The sequence below is a fragment of the Ambystoma mexicanum genome, chromosome 9 (genome assembly GCF_040938575.1).
Source record: "Ambystoma mexicanum isolate Mex_15411 chromosome 9, UKY_AmexF1_1, whole genome shotgun sequence".
In the NCBI taxonomy this organism is placed as follows: domain Eukaryota; kingdom Metazoa; phylum Chordata; class Amphibia; order Caudata; family Ambystomatidae; genus Ambystoma; species Ambystoma mexicanum.
In genome coordinates this window covers 1,539,571,591-1,539,596,980 of record NC_090931.1, presented here as the reverse complement: position 1 = coordinate 1,539,596,980, position 25,390 = coordinate 1,539,571,591, and the positions used below count along the sequence as shown (strand labels likewise).

Sequence of the window (25,390 nt, the reverse complement as noted above, 5' to 3'; positions counted from 1 at the left end):
AGCAGGATTCAAACCTGTGTTGTTTTGCTTTGCCGGTGAACTATCCTCCTGGCCCTAATTTGAAGCAAAACTAGATTATAGAGTTTAACTGCCTTGACAACAAGAAGAAAACGGCTTTCAGAAAATGGCTTTCACCCTGAGGCAGAAAATGCTTCATGAGCCTAAGCCTATCCCTTTTCAAATATCTAAAATGTGTCTGTTTTAATATTTTGATAGCTTAAATAAGTGATTTTTACCAATTTTTCTACATTTATTCTTTTCAATGGTTACACATTTAATAGACACTGCGATTTTTGTTAGGTAATCATTTCAACTTTGCCTGTCCTGGTGACACACTGTGTTTATCGTAATGAGTTTTGGCACAGCACAAAGATATCCTGTGCTGCCCCCAATCTTCATTGGCCAGAATAAGTGGATCTATCAAAGCACGGAGTATTGAAGAGATTAATCCTTTGCAGGGGAATTTTGAATACTTCGCCTGTAATATTCTAATCTATGGCTCAAGATTGCTTCTAGGTTGCTCTTAGTTAGCTGCCCCTGGAAGCCATGGACCTTTGGCAGAGTTTTTAACATTTCTGGTTATTATTTTGGCGTTGCTCTGCATGTCCTCACTGTCCCCTGGTTCACCCATCCACACAGCGCCATGCTTTAGAGTATGATTTTACATTTTGATGGGCCACAATAGCCACACCCATATTGCTGATATGAAGTGAAGAGTAGGATGCTCGGTATCTACTCAACTACTTTATTGCTAACATTTGGAACTGTATATTATTTGACTATTATTTGCATTACTCATTATTGCTACATGAGAATACATATACACACATGTTAAACAAGAGAGTAAGAGCATTCTTAATATGTTTCCACTTATCAGTATAAAAAACACTAAATTGCAAGTGCAAATAGTTCTTTGTTTGGTGATATATTATACATGGACGATATATTGAGAACATCATATGTTTATCATACACACAAGGGTAAGAAGCATTGGTTCCTAGATACTCAAGAGGTAGACCCACGACAATACAATACTGCTGTGCAATAGCAAGCTAGTCAGGTGTACCGACATGTGACCAGGGACACCATCCCCCAGCGCTATTAGTCTGTTACGCTCATCTCGCCGTTCTATTCAAACACAATTTAGCAAAACTTTGTTCACAATTTTGTTTTATAGTTAGACACCACATGTGAGAATACATGTAGGAATTAAAAATGCATTTTAATGTGGAGACAAATCAAACAAGTGAAACAAAATCCAATGCATTTTGGACTAAAAAATGTCCTTCTTCAGGGACATGATTCGTCTCCATGAAATCCCATCTGAAATTCAATTGTTTAGTGCAAATCTTATTCCCAAAGGGGCCCCTTGAGAACAGTGTACATTTCATGTACTCTGCTACTTGGTGGACACGTTCCCACTATTGCGTTCACTGATAATCGAATGGATGGGCACCACACCAAATAAAAGGTACAGCAGGCTTTATTGTGGGTTTAAAGCAGTACACAATAGACCCCCATCTCTCCCTCCTGATCTCCCAAGCTAACTGCTCCCTTTCAAGAATAAACACCATAACATTCCTGTCCTAGAACTAATCTACAACATAGCACCCCTCCATTCTAATCATTGCTTCACTTCAAAGAATTGCTTTACATAACACATCCCCCTCCCTTATATACAAAATAAACTATTACATTTTTGATGTTGATAAACTATATTTACATTGGTGAAAAAAAAATATGAATGTATATATGTGTCATCTCAATAACACATCCAGTTACATTTCGTGGCATTTTTCTTCAGGCAAAACATCCAACACACTATCTCTCCATTACTGTCATTCACTTTTTTATCTTGGCAATCCTCGGCATGTTCCAAACTTGTCCACTTTCCAACCTGACAGCGCCTTTGAGTACTTGCACCACCCTCACAGGATCAGAATATAATGGATCTCCTTTTCTCGATACCACACCCTTTTTCACCCATCCCATATCATCAATCTCCACAACATTTGCTCTTCTTGAAAACCTTTCATTGGTTTTTCTCACCCACCGTTCCTTTTGCTCATCAATTCTTTTTCTAATCTCTTCCACAATGCCATCAGTTTCCCTTGCCCTTCCTAACCATGCCGGTGACAAAATGGTATTGGATCTTTTACCTCTCATCATTTCAAACGCACTACCATGCTTTGCCCCGTCACATCTCTCGCCACCTTGAACTCGCTCCAACGCGAAAACATATCCATCAACACAATAACAAATCTCCCACGTCCATATCCCAAATCCACAGGTCCAAGGATATCCATGGCCCGATTCTGCCAGACACCTCCAGGTACCTCTACTTTATTCATCGGTTGCACTGTAGCCTGTACATTTTTCCCCGATTTGGTGCATTCTTCACATCTTCCAACACTTCTTTCCACCTCTCGATCAATTCGGGACCACCAATAAACTACCTTTATGGCTTCATTGTTTTTATAAATACCAATATGACCTTGATTACCTATTTCTATCAACCTATTCCTCAATTCAATCGGCACCACCAACCGATCCCACCTATGAACCAATCCTTCCTTCAAACTCAATTCCAATCTCAGCTCCCACAGTGCCCTCTCCTCACCACTCAACAATCTTTTCTCTGGCTATCCATCTCGCACAAATCCAACCATTCTCCTCCACATTTCATCTCTTTCCAGTGCCCTTACCCATTCTTCCTTGGGTATAACTCCCTCATTGGTGACAAAAACCTTATCAGAAACATCATCATTCACGTTATCCATACCTTTGGCTCTTTCATTTGCTCTTAGTCTCGAAACATGATTAGCTTGAACATTTTCTTTACCAGGTATAACTTCAATCCTAAACTTATGAAATTGCAGCCTAGTCACCCAGCAAGCGACTCTCCTCAATACCTTGTCCAAACCCTTACTTTTAAAGATACCTTTGAGTTTGTGGTCTGTCCGCAAAACAAACTTCTTGCCCCACACAAAATTTCTCAATTTCTCAATACCCCAATGACACGCTAGAGCCTCTTTTTCAAGAACCGAATAATTTTGTTCAGCTCCCCTCAACATCCTTGAGGCATGAGTTACCACAACTTAATTTCCGCAGTCATCAACCTGAGACAACACAACCCCTATGCCTGAATCACTTGCATCCACCGACAGAATAGTTTCCTTGCTTGTATCAAACATAGCTAATGCCTTTGACATGTCTATTTTTCTCTTTATCTCACAGAATTCCTTCTCACACTCCCCAACCCATTCTAAATCCACACCTTTCTTCAATAGAGACCTCAATTTCTTTACTCCATCAACATAGTTTTCTACAAATCTATGATAAAATTCTATTGTTCCGAGAAATGATCTCAATTCACCTTTATTTCTTGGAGATTGAATTCTCTTGATACCTTCAACCAAATCTCTATTAGGTTTCAATCCTTCCTCAGATATTTCGTGGTCCAAATTGTCCACCACCTTGGTAGCAAACACACATTTCTCAGCCCTGAGAGTTATCCCACGTTTTTTGAAAACCCTCAACACTTTTTCAACATTCTTCTCAAGCTCATCCTCACTCTCACCACATATTAACACATCATCCTGGAAACATTAAACCTTATTCAATCCCTTCAGTATTTTATCCATTACCTTCTGGAATACTGATGAGGCAGAAATTAGACCAAAAGGCATGCGCCTAAATTGGAAAATACCATCCAAGGTAATAAATGCTGTGAGTTTTCTAGATTCTTGGTCCAAATCCACCTGATGATATGCACTTGCAATGTCCAATTTGGTAAAGAACTTAGCATCTCCTATGCGACTCAACAATTCTCCCATATTGTGCAAAGGATGGCGATCAGCTATAACACACTTATTAAATTCCCTTAGATCTATACAGACCCTTAAGTCACCACTGGGTTTCTTTACCACCACCAAAAGCGAAACCTATTCCACCGCCTTGACTGGCTCAATCATTCCTGAATGTTTCAACTTTTCCAGTTCTTCATGTACAGCATTACGCATAGACATTGGAACTGACCTCAATTTGGAAAACACCAGCACACTGTCACTTCTCAGTACAATCTTGTGCACCATTCCTTTTAGGCAACCCACCTTGCTCGTAAATACTTCAGGTTATTTCTCAATCAACCCTGTTTCATTCTGCACATGAAGAACTTGTTCCTCCTTATTGGGATCCAACCTTATGCCCAAACCTTTCTGCTCCATCCATCCCAATAGTGTTTTGCCTCTCCTCGTAACATATATTTTCCCTTGAGTCACTCGACCCTTAAACTCGAAACTAGATACGCAATACCCAATCACCTCAATCTTGCTGCCATTGTACCCGCCAGGATTTTTGTCTGACGGAGACAGGTCTTTAACCCTTCCACCCACTACATTCTCATACTCATCTTGGGACATAAGTGTAATTTTGGAATATGAGTCTGCAATCATCCTTACTGATCTACCATTCACACAGACCCACGTGATGGGAAGTTCACAATCATCCTCTCGCTTGCACTTCACCATGTGGACTGTAACTACCTCTACTTCTCTATCATCCTCGTCATCAGACGAGACTTTGTTACTTTCCTCAACATACATCACTTTTCTACCATCACCTATTGCACAGTTTTTACAGCAATTTTCAAAATGTCCCCAATTTTTACATTTCCCACAAAAATGGTTCTTCTCCCTGGGCATATAGGAGAAGTTGATAAGTGCCTTGCACTACCACATCGGAAACATGTTTCCTCCCACTTTTTTCCCCCCTTTCTCCATGGCTTCCCTTGGTATTACTTTATTTCCTCCCCTCTCATGTGTAACTTCTCTTTCTTTTACACCATTTTCCTCAGGCTTCTTCTTACCTTTGCGAAAATCCTTTTTTTGCTCTACCACCCTTAAAATCTAGCCTACATGAGGTTTCACTTCCTTGCTCGCTAACTTAGCAACACACTGCAGGGTGTGTTCCAGCCTCTTCGCTATCCCTATGACCTCTTTGAGATCTGGGTCATTTTTCAACTATATTTCCTCACTAATCCTATCATTCGAGCAATGCAGCATCAATTGATCCCTAATGTGTTCATCCAATTTCATACCAAATCTGCAATTTAAAGACAGATGTCTCAAAGCAGTTATAAATTCTTCTACATTTTCACCCTCCAGTTGTACCCTCACACCAAAAAGGTACCGTTCTAAGACAGTACTAATTTTGGTCTCAAAATGCTTATCCATCTTTAACAAAGCCAAGTCAAAATCATTTCTGTTGTATTGTGCCTGTCTGAGGTGAGGTAGCTTGAGATGTCATGTGGAATGTTTATGTGTGGATGATGGAATATTCTGAGTGAGTGTTCTGTGTAGAGGCGGTTACAGCTGGCTGGCCCTGGGTGATGGGAGCCGGTGTTGTCACAGCTTATGTCCTTTATGTCTTCATGTGGATATGTAACTAAGAACTTGGTAATAAACTTACCTGAAGAAATTTTAAAGAGCCTGGAACCTGCTTTTTAACAGTTTCCACTACTTTTCACATCCAGTTCCGGAATATCAGGTAGCGTCTCATATATCCTCTGACCTTCGTACCCTATGAAGTGCATTAGCATTGATACTTTACGTTCTGTAGACATTCCATTCCCACATGTCGCCTTCATATAGTGTAGGAAACCCTTCTTCCATGGGCCCCACTTTATCTTCGGTCATCCCGGTGCAGGCATACACATCTGGGGCCCATAATGAGGAGTTATACACCAGGTAAGTGATATGCTGACAAGCTAATCCTACTCACTGTTGAAGATAAAACAATGTACTCTATACAATATATTGAAGAGTGATATAGTTATATATGATATAACGTGGCAAATATACTGAGCTTGCCTGTCTGATCGCCTTCCCGGAGGGCCCTGGGCGATATCTTGCTTTGAAGAAATTGTCACCTCCCAAATGGGCGAGGTATGACTTAACAAACGAGTATTGGGTCATAATGGCTTAAAGCAGTTACACAGCGCGTAATCCTTTGGGCGTTTTGCTTTCCACGGATTAACTTCCACTATTAGCCCTCTTCCGCACAGCGTAGGGAAGCAGGGTCACGTGACCAGGGACCGGTTTTATGTCCTTTCCTCCAATATTATGGGCCCAGCGGTCCTCAGCTCAGCCACTGCAGCCCGCGTTCCAAAAGTAACCGCAGCGGTCACCCACAGGAGGGGCGGGCGAGGCTGTCAGGTCCTCTCAGCATTGGATCCTGAAAAAACAGTTGCCGACGGGGCTGGGAGACTTGGGAAGTCGCTGCGCCTGCACTTTCCTTGCGGACACTGGTGCACTTCAGCCCTTGTAGTCAGGGGCGCACCGGATGGGTCCTCCTCCTCACGGCCCAGCAACGGTCTCGCTGCAGCACAACGGGTGCAGGGGGCTCAGCAGATGGCCCGCTCACAGTCAGTGCCGCAGGTGGGGACAGCAAACCCCCGCTCCGAACCCAATCCAGCATGAGAGGTGGGGGTCTTGACATCCTCATCGCCAATGAAAGGATGGGCACCACACCAAATCAAAGGTACAGCAGGCTTTATTGTGAGTTTAAAGCAGTACACAATAGACCCCCCATCTCTCTTTCCTCCCAAGCCAACTGCTCCCTGTCAAGAATAAACACCTTAACATTCCAGTCCTAGAACTAATCTACATAATAGCACCCCTACATTCTAATCATTGCTTCACTTCAAAGAACTGCTTTACATAGCAATAGTATCTAAGCTAGTCAGGTGCTCATGTGTCGTAGTTTCTCTTGGACCAAGTGCAGACATCCAACTCTCTCCCGATCCCTGCAGTGGGAATGGCACTCTTCACTGACGCAAAACCTGTCACAGTCCCAGGTGGACATTTAGACATTCTTTGTGGTGGAGTTTAGGCTTTGTCATACAATGCATTGAGAAAATCATAACAAGGGGATCCTCACAACAAACATGAAGTGCTGTGGGGTGCTATATAAGGAGCAGGCTGAGTATTATGCTATATAAGGAACAGGCTGAGTCATACATAATCCTATCAAGGGCAATTCGGTTCAATGATTTTCAAAACTGTGTCACAACTGAACTGAAAAACTGGGCATTGAATTATAGGAGGGAGACCAGAACAGAGCGATGGGGTGGGTGTTCGGCTCCAATGCAGTGCAGGGGGTAGTGTACACCTGGCAGAGAAATTTGATGTCTTCGAACTGGATACCCTTGTACACGTTTAGACTTGGGCTGGTAGGCGAAGAAGAAGGATTGTCTTATAACGCCCCGGGGGGGGGGCTTGCCCCATAGTCTTTATTACTGTATGAAAGGGAAGCATTACTGTAATGGGATATTTGCCAGGTTCCATGTGATTATGGATTGCCCAATGAGTGACATATGAGAGTTAGTAGAGCTGGGCATTGGCGATCAATCAGGAAGCCTGGGGCAGAGAACGTTTTAAATAACACAGGCGTCAGTAGGTAAGATAGTAACCTTAAGATGAACAACAAGCAGGGTGGCACCCAGGGTGGAGGACTTGCATCCCTTGAAAAGATCCAACACAAGGATCGTAAGTGTGAATACAAGTACAAGAGAACTTGGGAAATTCTTGGGGTGTAATCCCCCAACACATTTGCATTCCACTGTTAATTACAAATCAGCAGCCGTTTAGGTGTACATTTTTTGTACTTTTCACTATGCATATTCTGCCTCTCATCGTCTTTTCTGTAGTAATTATAATTTAATTTAAAACAATTCATGTTTTAGTTAAATGGGTTTTTCTTCCCCCAGGGTAGCATCACCTGCATTAATTCTGAGCTAGGAATTGCTGGGTTGAAATCCCTCATGCAGTGCAGGAGAGCAATCAGGCTTTTCTGCTTAACACCTCTGCCTCGAATCCTCCCATTCCACATGCCTCCCCATCCAGGCATGTATCCCCCATCTACCCTAGCTGGTCAAGTGGCACAGTGAGTAGAGCGCTCACTCTGACATCCGTGCAGAGCTTGCTAACGCAGGTTCGAATCCCGGCAGGGCCTAACTCGGCCTTTCATCCTTCCGAGGTTGATAAATGAGCACCACACACCGTGGGTAATAATAAGCAGCGCTCAGATACCCGAGGGTTCGTAGCGCTATACAAATGCCAAATTATTATTATTACCCTCCTGGTGTTTCTCTTTGCCGTGTGCATGATTCAAATGACAATATAACTGAAAATAATGTGCATTATGAAAGCGCTTATCTGCTGCTTCTCAGGATACAAATACTCAAAGGGTTAAAGCAATTGCCACACTCTAGGCGTGTGAAGGACCTTTTTCACAGAATGGGTCCTCTGATGCCTGTTCAGCACTGAGGAGTGTGTAAAGCTTAACTTGTACTTTGTACGCTCATAGATATGGCAGCTCCGATTCCTCCTCATGGCTGAGATTTCTGGCAGCTTTTTTGTACTCTGCACCCCTGGGCCATCTCCCAAGTATGGCTCTTTGATGGAATATGAGAGGATTTACAGAGTCTTCACTTGCACTGTGTGGGTCCTCTAATGCCTGCTCAGAGTAGAGGAGGGCCTGATTTTTTTCTTCCACAGTGTGCATTCATAGGGCTTCTCCCCCAGTATGGATCATGCAATGTTTGGTCAGATGTGATTTCAGAGTGAAGCTTTTCCCACATTCAGTACACTGGTATGGTCGCTCCCCAGTATGAATCTTCTGATGGCTGTACAGAATTGATCTCTGATTGAAGCTATTGCCACACTCCATACACTGGTATGGTCGCTCCCCAGTATGGATCTTCTGATGGCGGTTCAGAATGGATTTCTGAGTGAAGCTTTTCCCACAGTCCGTACACAGGTATGGTCGCTCCCCAGTATGGATCTTTTGATGCAGGTATAGATGAGACTTTTGAATGAAGCTTTTCCCACATTCCGTACACTGGTATGGTCGCTCTCCAGTGTGGATCTTCTGATGGCGGTACAGACGTGTTCTCAGAGAGAAGCTTTTGCCACATTCCGTACACTGATAGGGTCGTTCCCCAGTATGGATCTTCTGATGGTCTTGCAGGTTTGAGTTGTTAGTGAAGCTTTTCCCACACTCAGTACACTGGCATGGTCGCTCCCCAGTATGGATCTTCTGATGGCGGTACAGACGTGATCTCTGATTGAAGCTTTTCCCACATTCCATACACTGGTATGGTCGCTCCCCAGTATGGATCTTCTGATGGCGGTTCAGAATGGACCTCTGGTTGAAGCTTTTCCCACATTCCGTACATTGGTAGGGTTGTTCCCCTGTATGGATCTCCTGTGGCCCCCCTGTATGGATCTCCTGGGGCCCGTACGGTGCTGAGTTCTGAGTGAAGCTTTTCTCACATTCCGTACACTGCTGTGGTCTCTCCCCAGTATGGATGTTAAGATGTGGGCATACATTTGCACTTTGTGTGAAGCTTTTGTCATCTGCGGAACACTGGTAGGGTCGTTCCCCCGTATGGATATTCTGGGGGCCGTACGGTGCGGAGTTCTGAGTTTTGTCACCTTCGGAACACTGGTATGAGCTATCTCCTATGTGAGATTTCTGATGCTGCATCAGGTTAGCCACAGAATTAAAGAGCTTACCACATTCAGTGCATTTGTGGGGCATTTCCACAGTATGGGTAGTGTGATGTCGGATCATATTTGTCTTGTGAGCGAAGCTTTTCCCACACTCCATACACTGGTAGGGTCTCTCCCCGGTATGGATCCTCTGGTGCTCATACAGATTTGAGTTCTTAGTGAAGCTTTTGTCGCACTGCATACACTTATATGGTCGCTCACCTGTATGGCTCGTCTGATGCTGGTATAAATGTGAGGGCTTTGTGTAGCTTTTATGACACTGCACACACTTATAGGGTCTCTCAATTGTGTGGGATCTCTTGTGTGTAATTAGACCTGTCCTGTTATGGAACCTTCTCCCACAGACACGGCAAGTAAATGCTTTACCCTTCATATGGCCCCTCATATGTATCATGAGTTGGGAGTCCTCGATAAAGCTCTTATCACAGTACGTGCATCCTCTGGGGTTCATTTGCAGGCTCTTGGTTTTGGCTCCATTTTCTGTTGAGGGAAGCAGATGTGCAAGGTATTATTTCATGTCATCGTACAGCCTAAAAATGAATTGATCTGGGATAGAGCTGTGAGCTCTTATCCTATTTCCCTCAAACATGAGGGGATATTCTCTAAGAGAATCCATTTGTCTTGTATCCACCAGATTATATTCAGCCAAAGAAAAACTATTTTGATACCTAAAAAGCATTTCTAAAGGTATACTCTAAAACAAATACTAATACAATATATTCTGTTGAGCATTCTTTTGTCCAGAGCATTGAAATAAAATATAATTTCTGAGCGAATGATGCAATAATTTAAAATCACAATAATCACCATGTCCTGATATACAATTTATTGCATTGTGGGATTAATTGGGAAGACCTTAGTATACATCTCACTTTTACCATATAATCTCAGAAAATTAAAGAAAATACAGTTAAAAAAGTAAAATGCATGATGGCGGTTTTGCAACCCGGGCTCCAGGATGAAATTCAGGATGCCCTAGCAACTGTGCAGCCTGGCTCAGCCACTAGCAAGATCCTATCCATGCAGTGCATTGAATTGATGATCGTCTTCAAGACCGCTCCTCTGGACGAAGTAGTCACAGAAGAACTTACTACTATGGAGATTGGTCAACTCTGAAATCCCTTTTCTTTTGAAAAACAGAATAACAGATGCTTGGAAACAATGGCCACTTTGTGGGATACTGTCCCTTAAAGAGTTCAGGAAAACGCCAAAGCTCAGAGTTAGTGGTAAACTACTGTTTGAGTGCATCCAATTCTCTCCGGTAAGCCTCTTCGTCTACGACCCAATCGCTACAGGTCTACACCTCCAATGAATATGTAGGAAAAGTTGTTGCATTTATTGACTGTGGGGCAACAAGTAACTATGCCGATCTACATTTAGCCAGGAAACACTTTATATTCTTGCCCGTGAATCATCACCTGGTACCAAACCAAAACTATGTAGCTGTATAGATGTTTTGGACTACTAATCCTATGATCCTCCACCATTGACTATGCTAGCTAGGGCGGAAAGACATTGTAGTCCTAAACATCTGGAGAGCCAAAGATTACAGACCCTTGCCATAGATGGGTCCCCCCGGGCCTCTGGGGAAATCACACATATGACCACTGCTTTGCAAATGCCATTTGTCTCGGGAGGATAGCTCAGGGGCAACATGCTCATCTTGGAAGCAAGACGACGCGGAGCAACACAGGTTCAATCAGTATCACTACATATTATCTATCCCCACCAAAAATATCGCCGTATATATGGTAGTTTGGAACGGCCATAGACGATATTTTGTGGGGATAATTTTGGGTTTTTTGTGAGCTGGGGTTGCAAGGGTGTCTACCGCAGGTTCCATGCCTTAATATCACCGGAAAAATATGGCAATATTTTTGTATGGCGATATTTTTGCGGGGATATTAACACATGGAACCATTCGATCCCCGGGTCCACGCTTAGAAACCTTTGGGCATTAAGCACGTTATCAACAATCTATCATATCATCATATCATTTAAGATCCCCCAGGGATCCAACCTCTCTCCCTGGCTTTTCAACCAGTATCTGGCACTCCTTGCCCACCGCATCGCCGCCCTCTGCCCCCACTTCCAGTGCTATGCGGACGATACCCAGCTCATTTTCAGGCTACCCTCGGCCTCCTCCTCTCCTTCCCTCATCTCCGACTGTCTGTCTGCTATCCAGGAATGGTGTGCCGCCAATGACCTCTGCCTTAACGCCAGTAAGACTGAGATTCTACTCATCGGCGCACCCACTCCCTCCTTCCCTGCAGCTCTCTGGCCGGCCTCCCTTGGCCCCCTTCCTGCCCCTACATGCAAGGCTAAAAACCTCGGGGTCATCTTCGACTCCACACTCTCCTTCTCTCCTCATATATCTGATGTCTCTAAGAAATCACACTACCAGCTGCACCTCCTCAGAGGTATTCTTCCCTTCCTCTCCTTCCCCCAGAAGCTCACTGTCTCCCGAGCCCTGGTTCTCTCAAGGCTGGACTACTGTAACAGCCTCTATCTTAATCTCCCTGCCTCCACTCTCCGCCCTCTGCAACTTATCCAGAACAGAACTGCGAGACTTGTCCTTGGCCTCAAGCCCAGGGACCGTATCTCTCCAGGACTGAAATCTCTTCACTGGCTCCCAGTGGCTGCGAGGATTAAGTTCAAAACCCTCTGCATTGTCCACAAGGCCTTCTGGGGCTTGGGGCCTAAATACCTTCAACTCTCTCTTCCTAAATATCTCCCTTCACGAGCCCTTCGCTCATCCATCTCTAACTCCCTCATGGTCAGCCGCTTCTCGAAGCAACGTGCTGGGGGTAGATCTCTCTCCGCAGCAGGGGCCTCCCTCTGGAACAGCCTGCCTGCCTCCCTGAAACTTGAGGAGAACCATCTCCGGTTCCGGAAGCACCTCAAAACCTTCCTCTTCGCTTCTGCCTTCTCTCTCCCTCTCCCCTGCTAAACCTGCTTAACTCCCCACTGAATTCTGCACTTAACCTGCATCTGGGCCACTCTCAGCGACCTCGGTCCAGGGCCCAGCCACTCTCCACTTGCACTGACCCCCTGGCTCCCCCTGCACTGTGGGACTGTCACTGTATCCCTACAGCCCCCTGCCCAGCACTTGCTCTGCACTTACCTCGCACTTGCCACCAGCTGGCCCTTTTTATTTATCATTTATTATTTCATTACGCCACTTACCTTGTACTGCACTTCTCCCCCCACCTCCTCCCCCTGCACTTTCTCCTTTTTCCCCTTACCTCTGCACTTGCGCGATCTGAATGACACCTGGCCTAGTAGGATCGCTTGTCCGTCTTCCCCTTGTTTCCCTCCCTCCCTGCCTCGTCGCGCCTTGAAACACTTGTGTATAGGCGCGTTACAAATACCATATCATATCATATCATATCATCATGAGTTCTACCACTTTAAGCTCATTTATGCCCCCAGGTGACAAGTGATTCCAGGGATGGGTTGGTAATCCAGTCGTGATCCGTCAAGCCCAACAAGCAACAAGTGCATTTTTCTCAGTACTGTCAACAATGCCGAGCCCCTGCGTTTAGCAGCAAGGCTCCCATTGTAGCCCCGGCAGTTCCTCACATGTTTGCCACTCTGAGTAAGATCCTGCCTGAATATTAAGCATTTGCGGATGCATTCTCACCAACGGAAGCTGAGAAACTGCTGCAATACCACACCCATCGTTGTCAAATAGATCCTATTGTGGATCAGAAGATGCTGCATGGAAAACTCGACCTGTCTGAGGAAGAGAGACCCTTTGGGCCTCATTACAGGGATGGCGGAGGACCATGGCGCTATTAGCGCCATGGTTCATGCCGGTAAAATACCGGCACCGCCTTGGCGGAAAGGGGAATTACCGCCCCATTCCAAGGTTGGCGGGGCGGTAATTCCCCCTTCCACCATTGCCCTTCCCCATTCCCATTTTTGCCCCATAGGGCTCAATGAGAATGGGGAAGGCGCTAATTAGCTCCCTGGGTCCCTTTGCGGGTTGGTTTTTAACGCCTGCAAAAAGCAGGCGTTAAATCCCCCAACCCGCAAAGCAGCCAGGTGGCTTTGGGTGAGGAAATGCCTCCCGCTCCAACTCCTCCTGCTTTATCAAAGGTCGGCAAAGCTCCTCCCATTGTAATCAGTCTTGAGGGAGGACAGGCTGCTTCTAAGGTTGGTGATGTTCGCAATTGCATGCAAACTATGGCTCTTCCAGTATTCCCAAATCTGCCTCCCACCTCCTAAAGTTAGTTAAGATTGAGGAGGCAAAACTCGATATGGCCTGATCGTCAGACAGTCATAGAAGCAAGGGGAAGGCAAGATTGCCTTCCCCTTGCTTCTATGACTCTCTGGCCGCTGGCCAGTCCCCCTCATCCCCTGGACTTCCAAATAGTATTTGTAATGGGGATTTTCCCTTCATCATCGTTAATTCCAATCTCGTGTCAGCTTTAGTTGCCGAACCACATACTCATTGGTTCTCCACCACAAGCTGTGATGTCCAATAGTATTTTTGTATGTTTGGTACTCCCAATGCCCCTTCCCATACAGACCTCGTCAGGGTCTTTAGTGCTATGCATGCAGTACCTTGTCCCCAGAGAATAGTTCGTACCACTGCTTCAATTTGTTTGATGGTGTTTTGGGGATTGTAGCCAGGGCATTTTATGTACAATAGCTTGGGTAAGGCTATTATCTTGAATAGAGGCCATCATAGCCAGTGTTCACATTCCTCTTGTAGTTTTATTAATGGGTCTAGTTTATATTTGAGGAACTCTGACTCACTTGTGGGAACGTTGATACCCAAGTACTTCAATGGACCCATGGAGACCTGTAAGGGGCAGTCTTCTGGTATTATCTCGGGGTCCCCCACTTATTGGTACCATGACCAATTTGCTCCAGTTGATACTCCGCCCACTAAATCGACCAAATTCCCTGATCAAATCCATCACTCTCGGACCGGGCCTTCCAAGAGCCCCCAGGTAGATTAATAGGTTGTCTATGGACAGTGATATCCGACCTTCTCATCCTCTTGGCCACCTAAATCTATAAAATATTGGATCTGACCTAATTAATTCAGCCAGAGGTTCGACGGCCGGACGGAACAGTAGTGGCAAGAGCAGGTACCCCTGTCTAGTGCCCCTCTGGAGCGGAAAACTGTCGGAGGTAAAGCCATTCACCATCACCTTGTCTACTGGGTTTTCATACAACAGCCTCAGCAAGGACATATAATGCCCATCTATTCCCTCTTTCTTCATCACAGCCCAGAGGAAGTCCCACCGCACTGAGTCAAAGACCATCTCTGAATCTAACGACATTGTTTCGTGAGGCCCCTCCAGCGTATGAGCTTTTGCCAGGGCTTATATACCCTTCTTAGATTCATCCTCGTGGCTCTGCTGGGAACAAAACCGCATTGGTCTGGGTTTATTAGATGGGTTATTGTTCTAAGCAGCCTGTTTGCCAGATATCCGGGAGGATAGCTCAGCGGCAACGTGCACGCCTTGAAAACAAGACGACATGAAGCAGCACAGGTTCAATCCCTGGGTCCGCGCTTAGAAACCTCTGGGTATTAAGTGTGTTATAAATACGCAACTAACACATATTCCCGTAGCAGCGCCTCAATGCCCCCGGGCTGTGCGAGCGCCATAAAAATGCAAAAAATAAATTAATTAAAATAAAATAATGCTTTGCAAGGATTTTCGTTTCACAATTCAGGAGCGAAATGGGATGGCATTAGGAGCACAACTCTGGCGATTTCCCCTTCCTATTTAGAATGACTAGGGGACCTTGAGGTCTCTTGGCAATGCTCCTTTATCTCGGCGTTCCTGAACATTCTTTAGCATTGGCTGTAGCAATTTCCCACCCATTCACTTCCAGGACTCAATTGGGAACCCATTAGGGGCCAGGGTTTTGCTGAATTGCAGTTGTCCCATTGCTTCCTGCAGCTCTATGGTAATTTCCTTTTCTTCTTAAGCTCTGGCTTGCTCCCCAACGTTAGGGATGTTTATCCTGTTTAACATACATCCCCCTTCGTTTGGCCCGTCCATTTCCTTATATAGGTCTTGGCAGCATTGGCTAAAAAGCTTGGCTATTTGTTCACCCTGTATACAGTATTCGCCATTTCCTGCTATGATGCCTTTAACCCACCTTGATTCCCCTCCTCTCTCCTTTCCATCCACACCAGCATTTTCACTGCCTTGTCTCCCGACTCTCATGCTCTGGCTTTCATTTCCCAGTATGCCTGTTTGGCTTCGTTTTTGACCACTCTAAAGTATCTGAAGGCATCCTCACTTCTTTTCCCCCAGATATCCTCCTCCCAAGGGGCCAGGGAAAGGCTGTCGCTATCGGATCCTGACCCTGGGGGGGGGGGGGGTGGATATGTGAAGGAGGACTACTTGGGTGGAGGAGACTTGTGGAGAGGAGATGAGATACCCTTAAATGAGACGTGGTATCCCCTTTTCCCTCTTAAAATGTCCCCTCAATCCCCTGGGCTGCTGTAGGTCAGACCCTTATTTGCCCATTGGCATTCACTCTTACACACACCACTTTGGTACAGGGATGAGGAAGAGGCAACAAAAAGAGACAAAAGACTCTAGAACCAACAATGTGCAGTCTAGTAGTCAGAGAGCTGTACTCTACTGCCACGGAACGTTCTGGCCAAATGAGTATGAGCAATACTTTATGAAGGCATACAGTGTCATCAGTGACGTAAATTACATAATGTCCAAATCGAAATGCTGGTTGGTGCGACTCTATACATTGGCTACCTGCTCCATATGGGATGCCAGGCCATTGGTCCTAGCCCGTTCTGTACATCTTCTTCCACGTGGGCTACTCCTTGCACGTCATCACAATGCAGGCTCCATCTCTAACCTAATGTGCACCTGGTACTACAGACAAGGGCTAAGAGGATACTTCAAGATCATTGTATCGCACACAATGGGCCTCATTACACGGTAGGCGGTAAGGGATTACCGGCACCGGTAAGGGAACCGGTGCCGGTAATCCCTTACCGCCCTACTACGAGGTCCCTTAGCGGGTCCCTCCCCTAATGCCTGGTTCTACCAGGCGTTAGGGGAGGGACCCGCTAAGGGACTTCAGAGCTAATAACGGTACCGCAAATTGCGGTACCATTATTAGCTCCTTCCCCATTCCCATTGAGCCCTATGGGGGCTCAAATGGGAATGGGGAATGGTTCCGGGAATGGGGATTTACCAGGTCCTCCAAGGTCGGAATGACCCGGTAAGTCCCTGTTCCGGCAACAAGGACCCAGAATGTGGTAAGGGGGTAGCCATGGTGCTAATAGTGCTAAGGCCCCCTGAGGGACTTCTCTATAAGCAAAGAGAAGACATGGCAGTAGAAGGTCCCACTTTCTTTTCAGGGGTTCCTCTAAAGCACCTATCATGCTCTTCATGGTTCTGTTAAATCTTTCTACCAGCCCATTGGTTTGGGGGTGGTAGGCGGTTGAGAACTTGTAAGTAACTCCACAGGTTTTCCACATGGCTTTCATGTAGTGGGACATAAATTGTGATCCCCTGTCGGATATTACTTCCTTAGGAAACCCAACCCTGGTAAAAATACCAAGGAGGGCCTTAGCCACAGCCGGAGCTGTAACAGTTCTCATAGGGATTGCCTCAGGGTATCTAGTAGCATGGTCTACTACAACAAGGATAAACCTGTTGCCTGAGGAGGTAGGGGGATCAAGGGGACCAACAATGTCAATCCCTACCCTCTCAAATGGGACTCCCACAACTGGGAGAGGCACTAATGGTGCCACATTCTTGGCGCCAACCTTACCAGAAGTTTGGCAGGTGTAGCAGCTCTTGCAGAACTTATCTACTTCGGCCCCCATTTTTGGCCAGTAGAAGTAGAGTGAGAGCCTTTCCTTGGTCTTCTTGAAACTCAAGTGACCAGCCAAAGGAATCTCGTGGGCTAAGTGCAAGAACTGTTGTCTGTTTTCTTGAGGCACTACAAGGCGTTTGTAGTCTCCAGGTTCAGACTCAGTTGGTTCACTGTAGAAGAGGCCATCTTTCCAGTGCAACCTATACTTCCCAGGCTCTTGCCCATCAGCCTGAGCAGCTGCCTGTTGGCGGAGACCCTCCAGAGTTGGACATTCTCTTTGTCCCTTACGGAAAGCTGCCCTGCTGGGTCCACCTTCTGCCAGTAAAGACTGCAGCTCAGGATGGTCCTCAGGGTCTAGGTCTCCAATAAGTTCCTGGCCTCCAACTAGCTCTTCTTCAGAGTCTAGTTCAACCATACAGGGTTGTACCTCCCTCTCAGCCTCAGCTGGAGGTGGAGTTACAGGTGTAACTGTTGGAAGCACTGGATTGCTTGCTGCAGACTTTTTCCTAGGAGTCTTGGGTTGCCCCTTTGCTCCTGATCTGGTGGTTACTGCAGTGAGTTGCTCCAGTGGTAAAGTAGTGATCTCTGTCATCATCTCCTGAGATAACCCTCGCAGGGTTTTCTCTCTTGCAGGTTTTGTGAGCTCCTGTAACCTTTTACTAGGTGGACTGGGGGTATGTGACACAACTCCAAGAGCTTTCAGGTCATTACCCAACAAAACCCTACCTGGCACTTCACATTGTACACTGACAGGTATTTTTACAGCCATGTCATTACACTGGATGAGAACTGGTAACTGGGGACACATCTGCACAGGCCCTCCAGCTAACTTGGTGAGGCATTTGGGTGCCTTAGCAACATCCTCTGCCTTGAAAAAAGATTCATCCACTACAGTTATGCTGGCCCCAGTGTCTCTAATGGCAGGAGTCTCCTGACCATTTACCTGGACACTGTCTTTATAATACTCTTTAGTATTATCTGGGATATAATTATACACATCTAAATTCTGTTGTTCCCACAACCCCAGAGAGACTAAAGAAACACTGGCTGAGACTCCAATGGGTTCATCAGCCAGCAGTAGAAAGTGTCCACTTGCCATTGGGACTTCCTCTTCTGGAGCGAAGGCTAAGGAGGCAAGTTGGATCCCTGAAGGTTTACCCTTGCATCTGGGATCTCCTTTCACATGGTCAGTAGAGCCACAAACAAAGCATTTCCCAAATGCCTTCTGGAATGGAGGCTTGTTCTGACCTCCCTCTGGTTTAGCACCAGAGGAGACACTATTCTGCTGTGGTTTCCCTGGTGGCTTACCTTTCTGGTTTTGTTTGGGGCCCTCTTTGGAATTTGCAGTATTAGAATTCTCTTTGGAGTCCTTTTTAGGCTGTTTCCCCTCATCCTTTTTCTGAGTTACCCCAGAATCCTTGTGAGTGGCCCTGTTGGCAACCCACAAGTCAGCAGCCTTAGCTAGTTTTCGGGAATCCAATTCCTTTGAATCAGCCAAGTGCTGTCTGAGCTCAGGAGAGCAGGCATCATAAATTGACTCCAACATAAAAAGATTCTTCATACCTTCATAAGTGTTCACTTTGTAACCCTTAATCCATCCCTCTAGGTTTTTCAACCCTTCACTCACCCAGGTAGCCCAAGGGGTACCGTCATGCTTTTTGAGGGTTCTAAACCTCTTAAGATACTGGGAAGAGGTCTTCCCAAACCTAGCTATCAAAGCTAGTTTCACACATTCATACTCTTTCCTATCCTCCTCCCCCAACTCCATTACCACATCAGTTGCAACAGGGGGAAGCCTAGAGAACAACCAGGTGAGTAAGTAATTTCCTGTGATGTTCTGGAGCCCATGATTATATCCAAACAGAGACAACCAATCCAACACATCCAACTTATGCTCATACATACCAACCAATTCTTTAGGCATCCGGGGTCTTTTAGGACTGGAACTTCTAGAGGAGCCAGAGAGAGAAGCATTTTCGACAGATAATTTCTTCATTTCTGGCTCATGCTTGAGCTCCATTTCCCTTAGCCTTAGTTCTTGATTCATTTCCTGATGTCTCTGTTCAGCCAGAGTATTCAGTCTCTTGAACACTAGTTCAAGTTTCATTTTCTCTAATTCGAGATATTGAGGACTTAGTGTGGGACTTGGCAAAGGCCCTCTAGGTACAGCAGGTAGAGCAGACAGAGGCCTAGGGGGGAGAGTCACAGCAGCCTCACCCTCCTCTTCTGACTCTTCCTCAAGATTATGAACATTTGGATCAATATCAATTTCTATACTGTTATCTACATTTTCTGGCATGGTAGGTTCCTCAGACCCATCATCCAGACTTTGGTTAGCTAACAACCTTTCTATTAACTCCATTTTCTTACCTTTAGTCAGGAGGTTCTTATGCTTACACAATACTCTTAATCAATCAGCAGTTTTTGTAGCAAGGGACTCTTGACTATAAGTTTCCATAGTTGATATGTTAGAAAGATTACTTTTTCAGTGCTAAGCGTTGTGGTTAGTTGTACTAAGGTATCCTTAAGCACTCTAAAGTGTATACTCAATACAAATCCCACCACTGCCACCAGTGTTAGGTAGAAACCTGTGCAGTTCCCTTAGGGGCCACTGCAAAAGATTTAAGACTACAGGTGTTGGCAGTAAACCCACTTGGTAGCAGTCTGTACCACCCAGAATTACCTGGTAGCTGTGGCTGAGCAGTCAGACTTCCCTCAAGAAGAGTTAGGCAGTATGCAAAGTATACTCAATAGGCACTCAGATACAATAATACAAGCAAACACTGACCAGAGCTTTGGTATCAAAGTATATAATTATTTATTTGATAAACACACAGTTGAAACACTCCAGCACTCTTATTGTAAAATATTCTAAACACAGTTACTATTATGATATATACACCCCTTTTTCCCTATTTAGAAAATCACAGTAAAACACCACTTATTTTCATACAGAGGTGAGCGCTTAACTAGATTGCATTCTAATAAGTTTGTGAAAAAGGGAGGGAAAAAGACAGAATATGAAGAGGTACACCACTCTACGATTCCAAAACACGTTTAGCAAGGCAGGGAGCAAAAAGTCACTGGTGAGCCAAAGTCCAAAGGCTGGGCCCACTCTTAGAGAGAGCAGAGCACAAATGCGCCCAAGATCACACAGTTACACTAGGCTTAGAAAGTCTTGCAGAGGGTTCAGAAAAGCGTTTAGGGAGGCTTAGAAAAGTTTAGCCAAGGTGTCCCAGGCTAACCCCGGTTCCAAAGCCGGGGGCTAAATCTACCCCGTACAGTCAGTAGCAACGGAAGTCAGGCGGGACACGGTACCTTAATTGGGAAGGATCCTCCAGCGGTGGCAGTTGTTCCTGGTAGTGGGTGCAAGTTGCCTCGTCGTCCAGGGGAAGAGAAGATCTCGACTTGGAGGAAAGATGAAGGTCTTTGCACTACCAGGGCAGAAACCAGCCGCTGAGTTTTCCGCTTAAAGGTGGTACCGTTGTCTCGCGGTAAAACGTGGTATCCCGGTTGCCGGGGTGCTTGGCACGGGCCAGGCGGCCACGAGATACGTCGGGAAAGCGAAAAGACAGTGAAACTGCTTATCCCCTCCAGTCAAAGGAAGAAGACTCTCCGGCGGGAGATCTCCTCTGTTGTTGGGAAAAGTGGTGAGGCAGTCCAGCAGGGCACCACTGGTGGTGGTGTCATGGCAGGTCGGCTCAGCTTCTCCCTCGTCGGATTCTTAGGTCCTGTGGCGACTTCTGAAGTTCCAGTCCCCAAAGCCCTGCTTTTATGCAGCAAACCCCCATTCACTCAGCCTAGCTGTCACTCAAACATGCTAAGTGGTGAGCCGCCCGGCTCACCACTTAGGTCAATCAGGACGGAGTGCGACTTGAGTTGCCTAGGCAACTCAGTCCAGGGTGCCTAAATTCCCCTCCACCCCTCCTAAGTACCCCAGACACAGTGGCACGACTTTGGAGGGCTTCTGTGGAGAAGCCCGCCAAAAAGTGGAACAAAGGGCTCGACTTGGGTTGGAGTCACAGACGAGAACACAAACGCCATTTTAGAATCAAGTTTTGGCAAAAATTACCAACCGGAGAACTAATATTAATTAAATAAACCGGCGGTATGTTCGAGGCTACCGTAAATAATTAAATAAAGATAGTAGCCTAAAACAATGGGAAATCCCATAGGAAAATATTCGCGGTTGAATATAAAAAGTAGTATCCAATGCCACCAGCCAAAACTCGATCATGGGGGACGGAGACGTGCCCCCTCCACTAACAGACCCTGGGGCAATCGAATTTACCCAGCCAGTACGTCCACAATATGATGGTTGGTACTGGTTCTGTTCAGAATTTAAGACTAGTAAAGTCAATGGTGACTTTACATGCCCTGGGAGACAGTAGTCAGTCTCAGGGTATGGAGTCTATACTGGGGGGTCACTATGACACCCCTGTGTCACTGCGCTGAGGGTGCTGTGTAACACACATCACAAAAACACATGAAGCCCTATGGAGTAAAAGACCCCATAGCCCATTAAACACATCTAGATTCAAAGAAACACACTCAAATCATGCCCAAGAGTGAGGGTAAAAGAGTCTCACTCTTGGCAGGAGAAAAAAATAAACCCCAAAAATCCAGCAAAGCTGCTGGGGGACTCACTAGGTTAGGAAATTCAGCCTAAACAGAGATTTCTCCCTAACAAGAATGAAAAGAAATAAGGAAAATGTTTAATATATCTTCTGTTGAAGAAGTTATTTAATGTTATGATGATGTAATAATGTTAAAGGTTCATGTGGTAATGGCCTGCTCATTTCCTTTTTATTCTAAACGAATGTTTCTTTTTTAAAAAAAATGTGTTACTACTGACTTCTGCAATTGTATTCACTCTCCCCTCTTGCTTCTCCACTCTTTTGACTGCTTACTCTCTGTTCTCTCCTCTTCTCCCTTTATCCCTTTCCCAATCTCCTCCCCTTACTTTCTTCTATGCACTTACTGTATCAGAATTGTCCCTGTACCTAGTAGGATAGCAACCTTGTCTGTTTCCTCCCCCCTCACCTTACTTGTCCCCCCCCCTGCCCAGAACTATCTGAAATATCGTCAGGCAGAGTACGATAGTTAATTTCACATCCTTACTGTTCATGGCCTGTAAGACTGTCATTGTATTTTCCCTTGTTCCCTCCCTTGCCTTGAAGTGCTTTGAAACACATTGGGCCTCATTACGACCCTGGCAGTACGGAGTGAACGGCGCCGTAAAAGGTGCCGGCGCCGTTCACTCCGTACCGCCGCATTACGAGGTCCCCTCGCGGGACCCAGGAAGCAACGCCTGGGAAAACCAGGCGTGCTTAGCGGGTCCCGCGAGGGGAAGAGGGAGCAAACAACGGGCCATCTCGTAATGGCCCGTTGTTTGCTCCCTCTCCCATTCCCATTTAGCCCTATGGGGGCTGAAATTGGAATGGGGAAGGACCGTGTCCCGGTCCTTGGAAGGAGGAATTACCGGGCCTTCCGAACTCGGAATGGCCCGGTAAATCCTCATTCCGAGGACCCGGACCCGACGCCAATAGCGGCATGGTTACCGCCGAACTCGTAATGATGGCCATTGTGTATAGGCGCTATATAAATAAACTATCATATCATATGCACTATGGTCATCTATGTGTGCAACGGGTACATGCTAAGTCCTTGGCATATTGGTATACACCACCTTTAGGGACATGCATGCTCTGACCCCTACATGCAGCCTGTGTCCGTGAGCAAGGTATTCTGTGACAGGTTACACTTGCATGCACTTGGTGTTAATGGACTTGCAGCAGTGTATGATGGAATATGTGTATGGATATGTGTGTAACACTCATGCTCAACAAGTAACGTCATGTTTCCACTTGTCCTTTGATTATGGCGTCTTCATGTGCCCCGAGTGGACAACTTTCAGCATGCTGCACCCCCTGGGTTTGATTGGCAGAGTGGTGCATCCGTTACGTCAGGATGAGGCTCTCGTCATGCCTGCCTGTTCACGGACAATGTTTATTAGTAATGGGTTGTGGCTGTCTCTGTGGCTGGTGTGGTGTTTGCTACATGGCAGATTATTTTGATCTTTGCATGCATGAAAATGGGCATTCAGGGGTCACTCTCACTGGGATGTTCATGGTCGTGCATTTTCCTGCTCATCTACAGTGGTTTTGTGGTGGGGAATTGCATTGATCTCACTTAGCATTCCTGTGTGGTGCCCTGGGTGAGGTTGCTCTTGGGTGTCAGGGTGAGAAGCAGCACTGCAACACAGACAAGGTGCATTGTGGTTGTTGTGTTTCCACATGTAATGGTGAATTCACAAGTGGTTGTTTATTTTATTTATATAGTGCGCCTGACCCAGGGTTATCTGGGCGAATTAAAGTAAGGTTACAGGTGAGCAGAAGATACATAATACAAATATGTACAGATATACAGAGAAACAGGAAACATAGGTATGTACAACATGCAAATGATCAGTACACGATGCAAGTGATCTACTGGGGACACAAAGTTGAGGTATAGGGTTAGTTTCTGTTAAGTAGCCATGAGATGACAAGACTTCTGAATTCTTCGAATGATTGAGTGTCTGCCCGCCCACCACCTTCTGTAGGTTCTGGTGTGGGGGACATGTACAGGTGTCATTGTGTGCCACACATGCATGGAACTGGTGCAGGCTGTGTCTCCTGGTGGCATGCAAGGATTCCTGTGTGTCTGCCCCCCCCCTGACCCCCCCTACATTTGGTGCATGCATTTCAGGCAGGATTTGTACTCACCCACTATCTATGTGCGTTGTCCTTGGAGACTCTCCATGTAGGCTGGCAGTGTGCTGTTGCACAGCACCATGGATTCGTGAGTGGATCCTGGTTAGCGGGCGCAGCAGTGGGTGATAGTCAGGTCTGGGCTACAGGTCATCTGCACATTGAGAGAATGGAAATGCTTCCGATTCCTGCAGGCTGCCTCATGGTCCCGGAATATTACCAGTGCAACATGTGTGCAGTCTAGGGCGTCAATCACGCTCGGGACTTGGGCAATGGCATAGAACAGTGCCTTGACTTCACTGACCTGTGTCTGGGTGGCGGCCAATGATAGGTGTTCATTCACATGGTGCAGCAGTGCATCCAGCACCTGTCCCAGAACGGCACTGAATGTAGACTGGGCCATACCATGCATCATGGCAACTGTGTGTAGGACTGACACAAGCTTCACGAGTGGGGGCACAGTGGTGCTGATGGCAATCCGGCTAGCTATGTCACCTTGGATTGTGTTCAGCAACTGGGTGATGGTTGCCCTGTCCAGCCTGTACTCAGACACCAACTGACCATCAGTCAGGGCCCAGGGTGTTGGCCTGACCCTGGAGATGGCTGGCCGCCTTGCTGGGGCAGGTCTCCTCCTACCCCATGCTCCCTGGGCTGGTTGTCAGGCGTCTGTAGCTCCTGGTGCAGCATGTAGGGTTCCACATCAAGGCTCCCAGCTCCAAATGGCAACATGGTGGTGGGAAGGGTGTGTGGGGTATGGGGTATGGGTGGGTCTTCTGTAGGCCTCTTGTGTGCATTGTTTCCACCTGGGGCTTTACTGCTGTCTCCTTCCTGCTCCTAATTGCAACATGTTGGTGGGAAGGGTGTGTGGGGGCATGGGTGGGTCTTCTGTAGGCCTCTTGTGTACATTGTTACGATCACATGTGTTCTTTTACCTCCAGCATTTGGCCGGCGGTATTTTCAGTGGTATTAGTGCCAGTTTTCCGGCTAGCTGGATTGCAGTCGTGATCTGGTGGAGCGGTATTGCCGGCGCTAATACCGTTACCGCTGGATTTAAGGACGACCACCCAACTCATGATGAGGCTGTAAATCTCAATCACTTGCCCTAATCTCTCTGAGCTCTTTAACCTCTCGGAGCTCTTTAACTACCTCTCTCTGCTAGACTCTTCCCTGCCTCCTTCAAATCTGCAACTGTCCTGCCCCTACTGAAGAAACCCTCTACTGACCCAAATGTCCCAGGAAACT

The 25,390-nt window shown here is 46.3% G+C and overlaps 1 protein-coding gene across 1 annotated transcript in view; it reads right to left on the bottom strand.

The window, feature by feature from the left end:
• LOC138487577 (uncharacterized) overlaps window positions 1-25,390 on the bottom strand; it is a 306,899-nt gene that overhangs the window by 221,067 nt on the left and 60,442 nt on the right. The window contains 5 exon segments of the mRNA XM_069614050.1: window positions 2,706-2,836; window positions 3,152-3,599; window positions 4,323-4,621; window positions 8,564-8,582; window positions 8,584-10,055. Coding sequence (XP_069470151.1) covers window positions 2,706-2,836; window positions 3,152-3,599; window positions 4,323-4,621; window positions 8,564-8,582; window positions 8,584-10,055 — 2,369 coding nt within the window.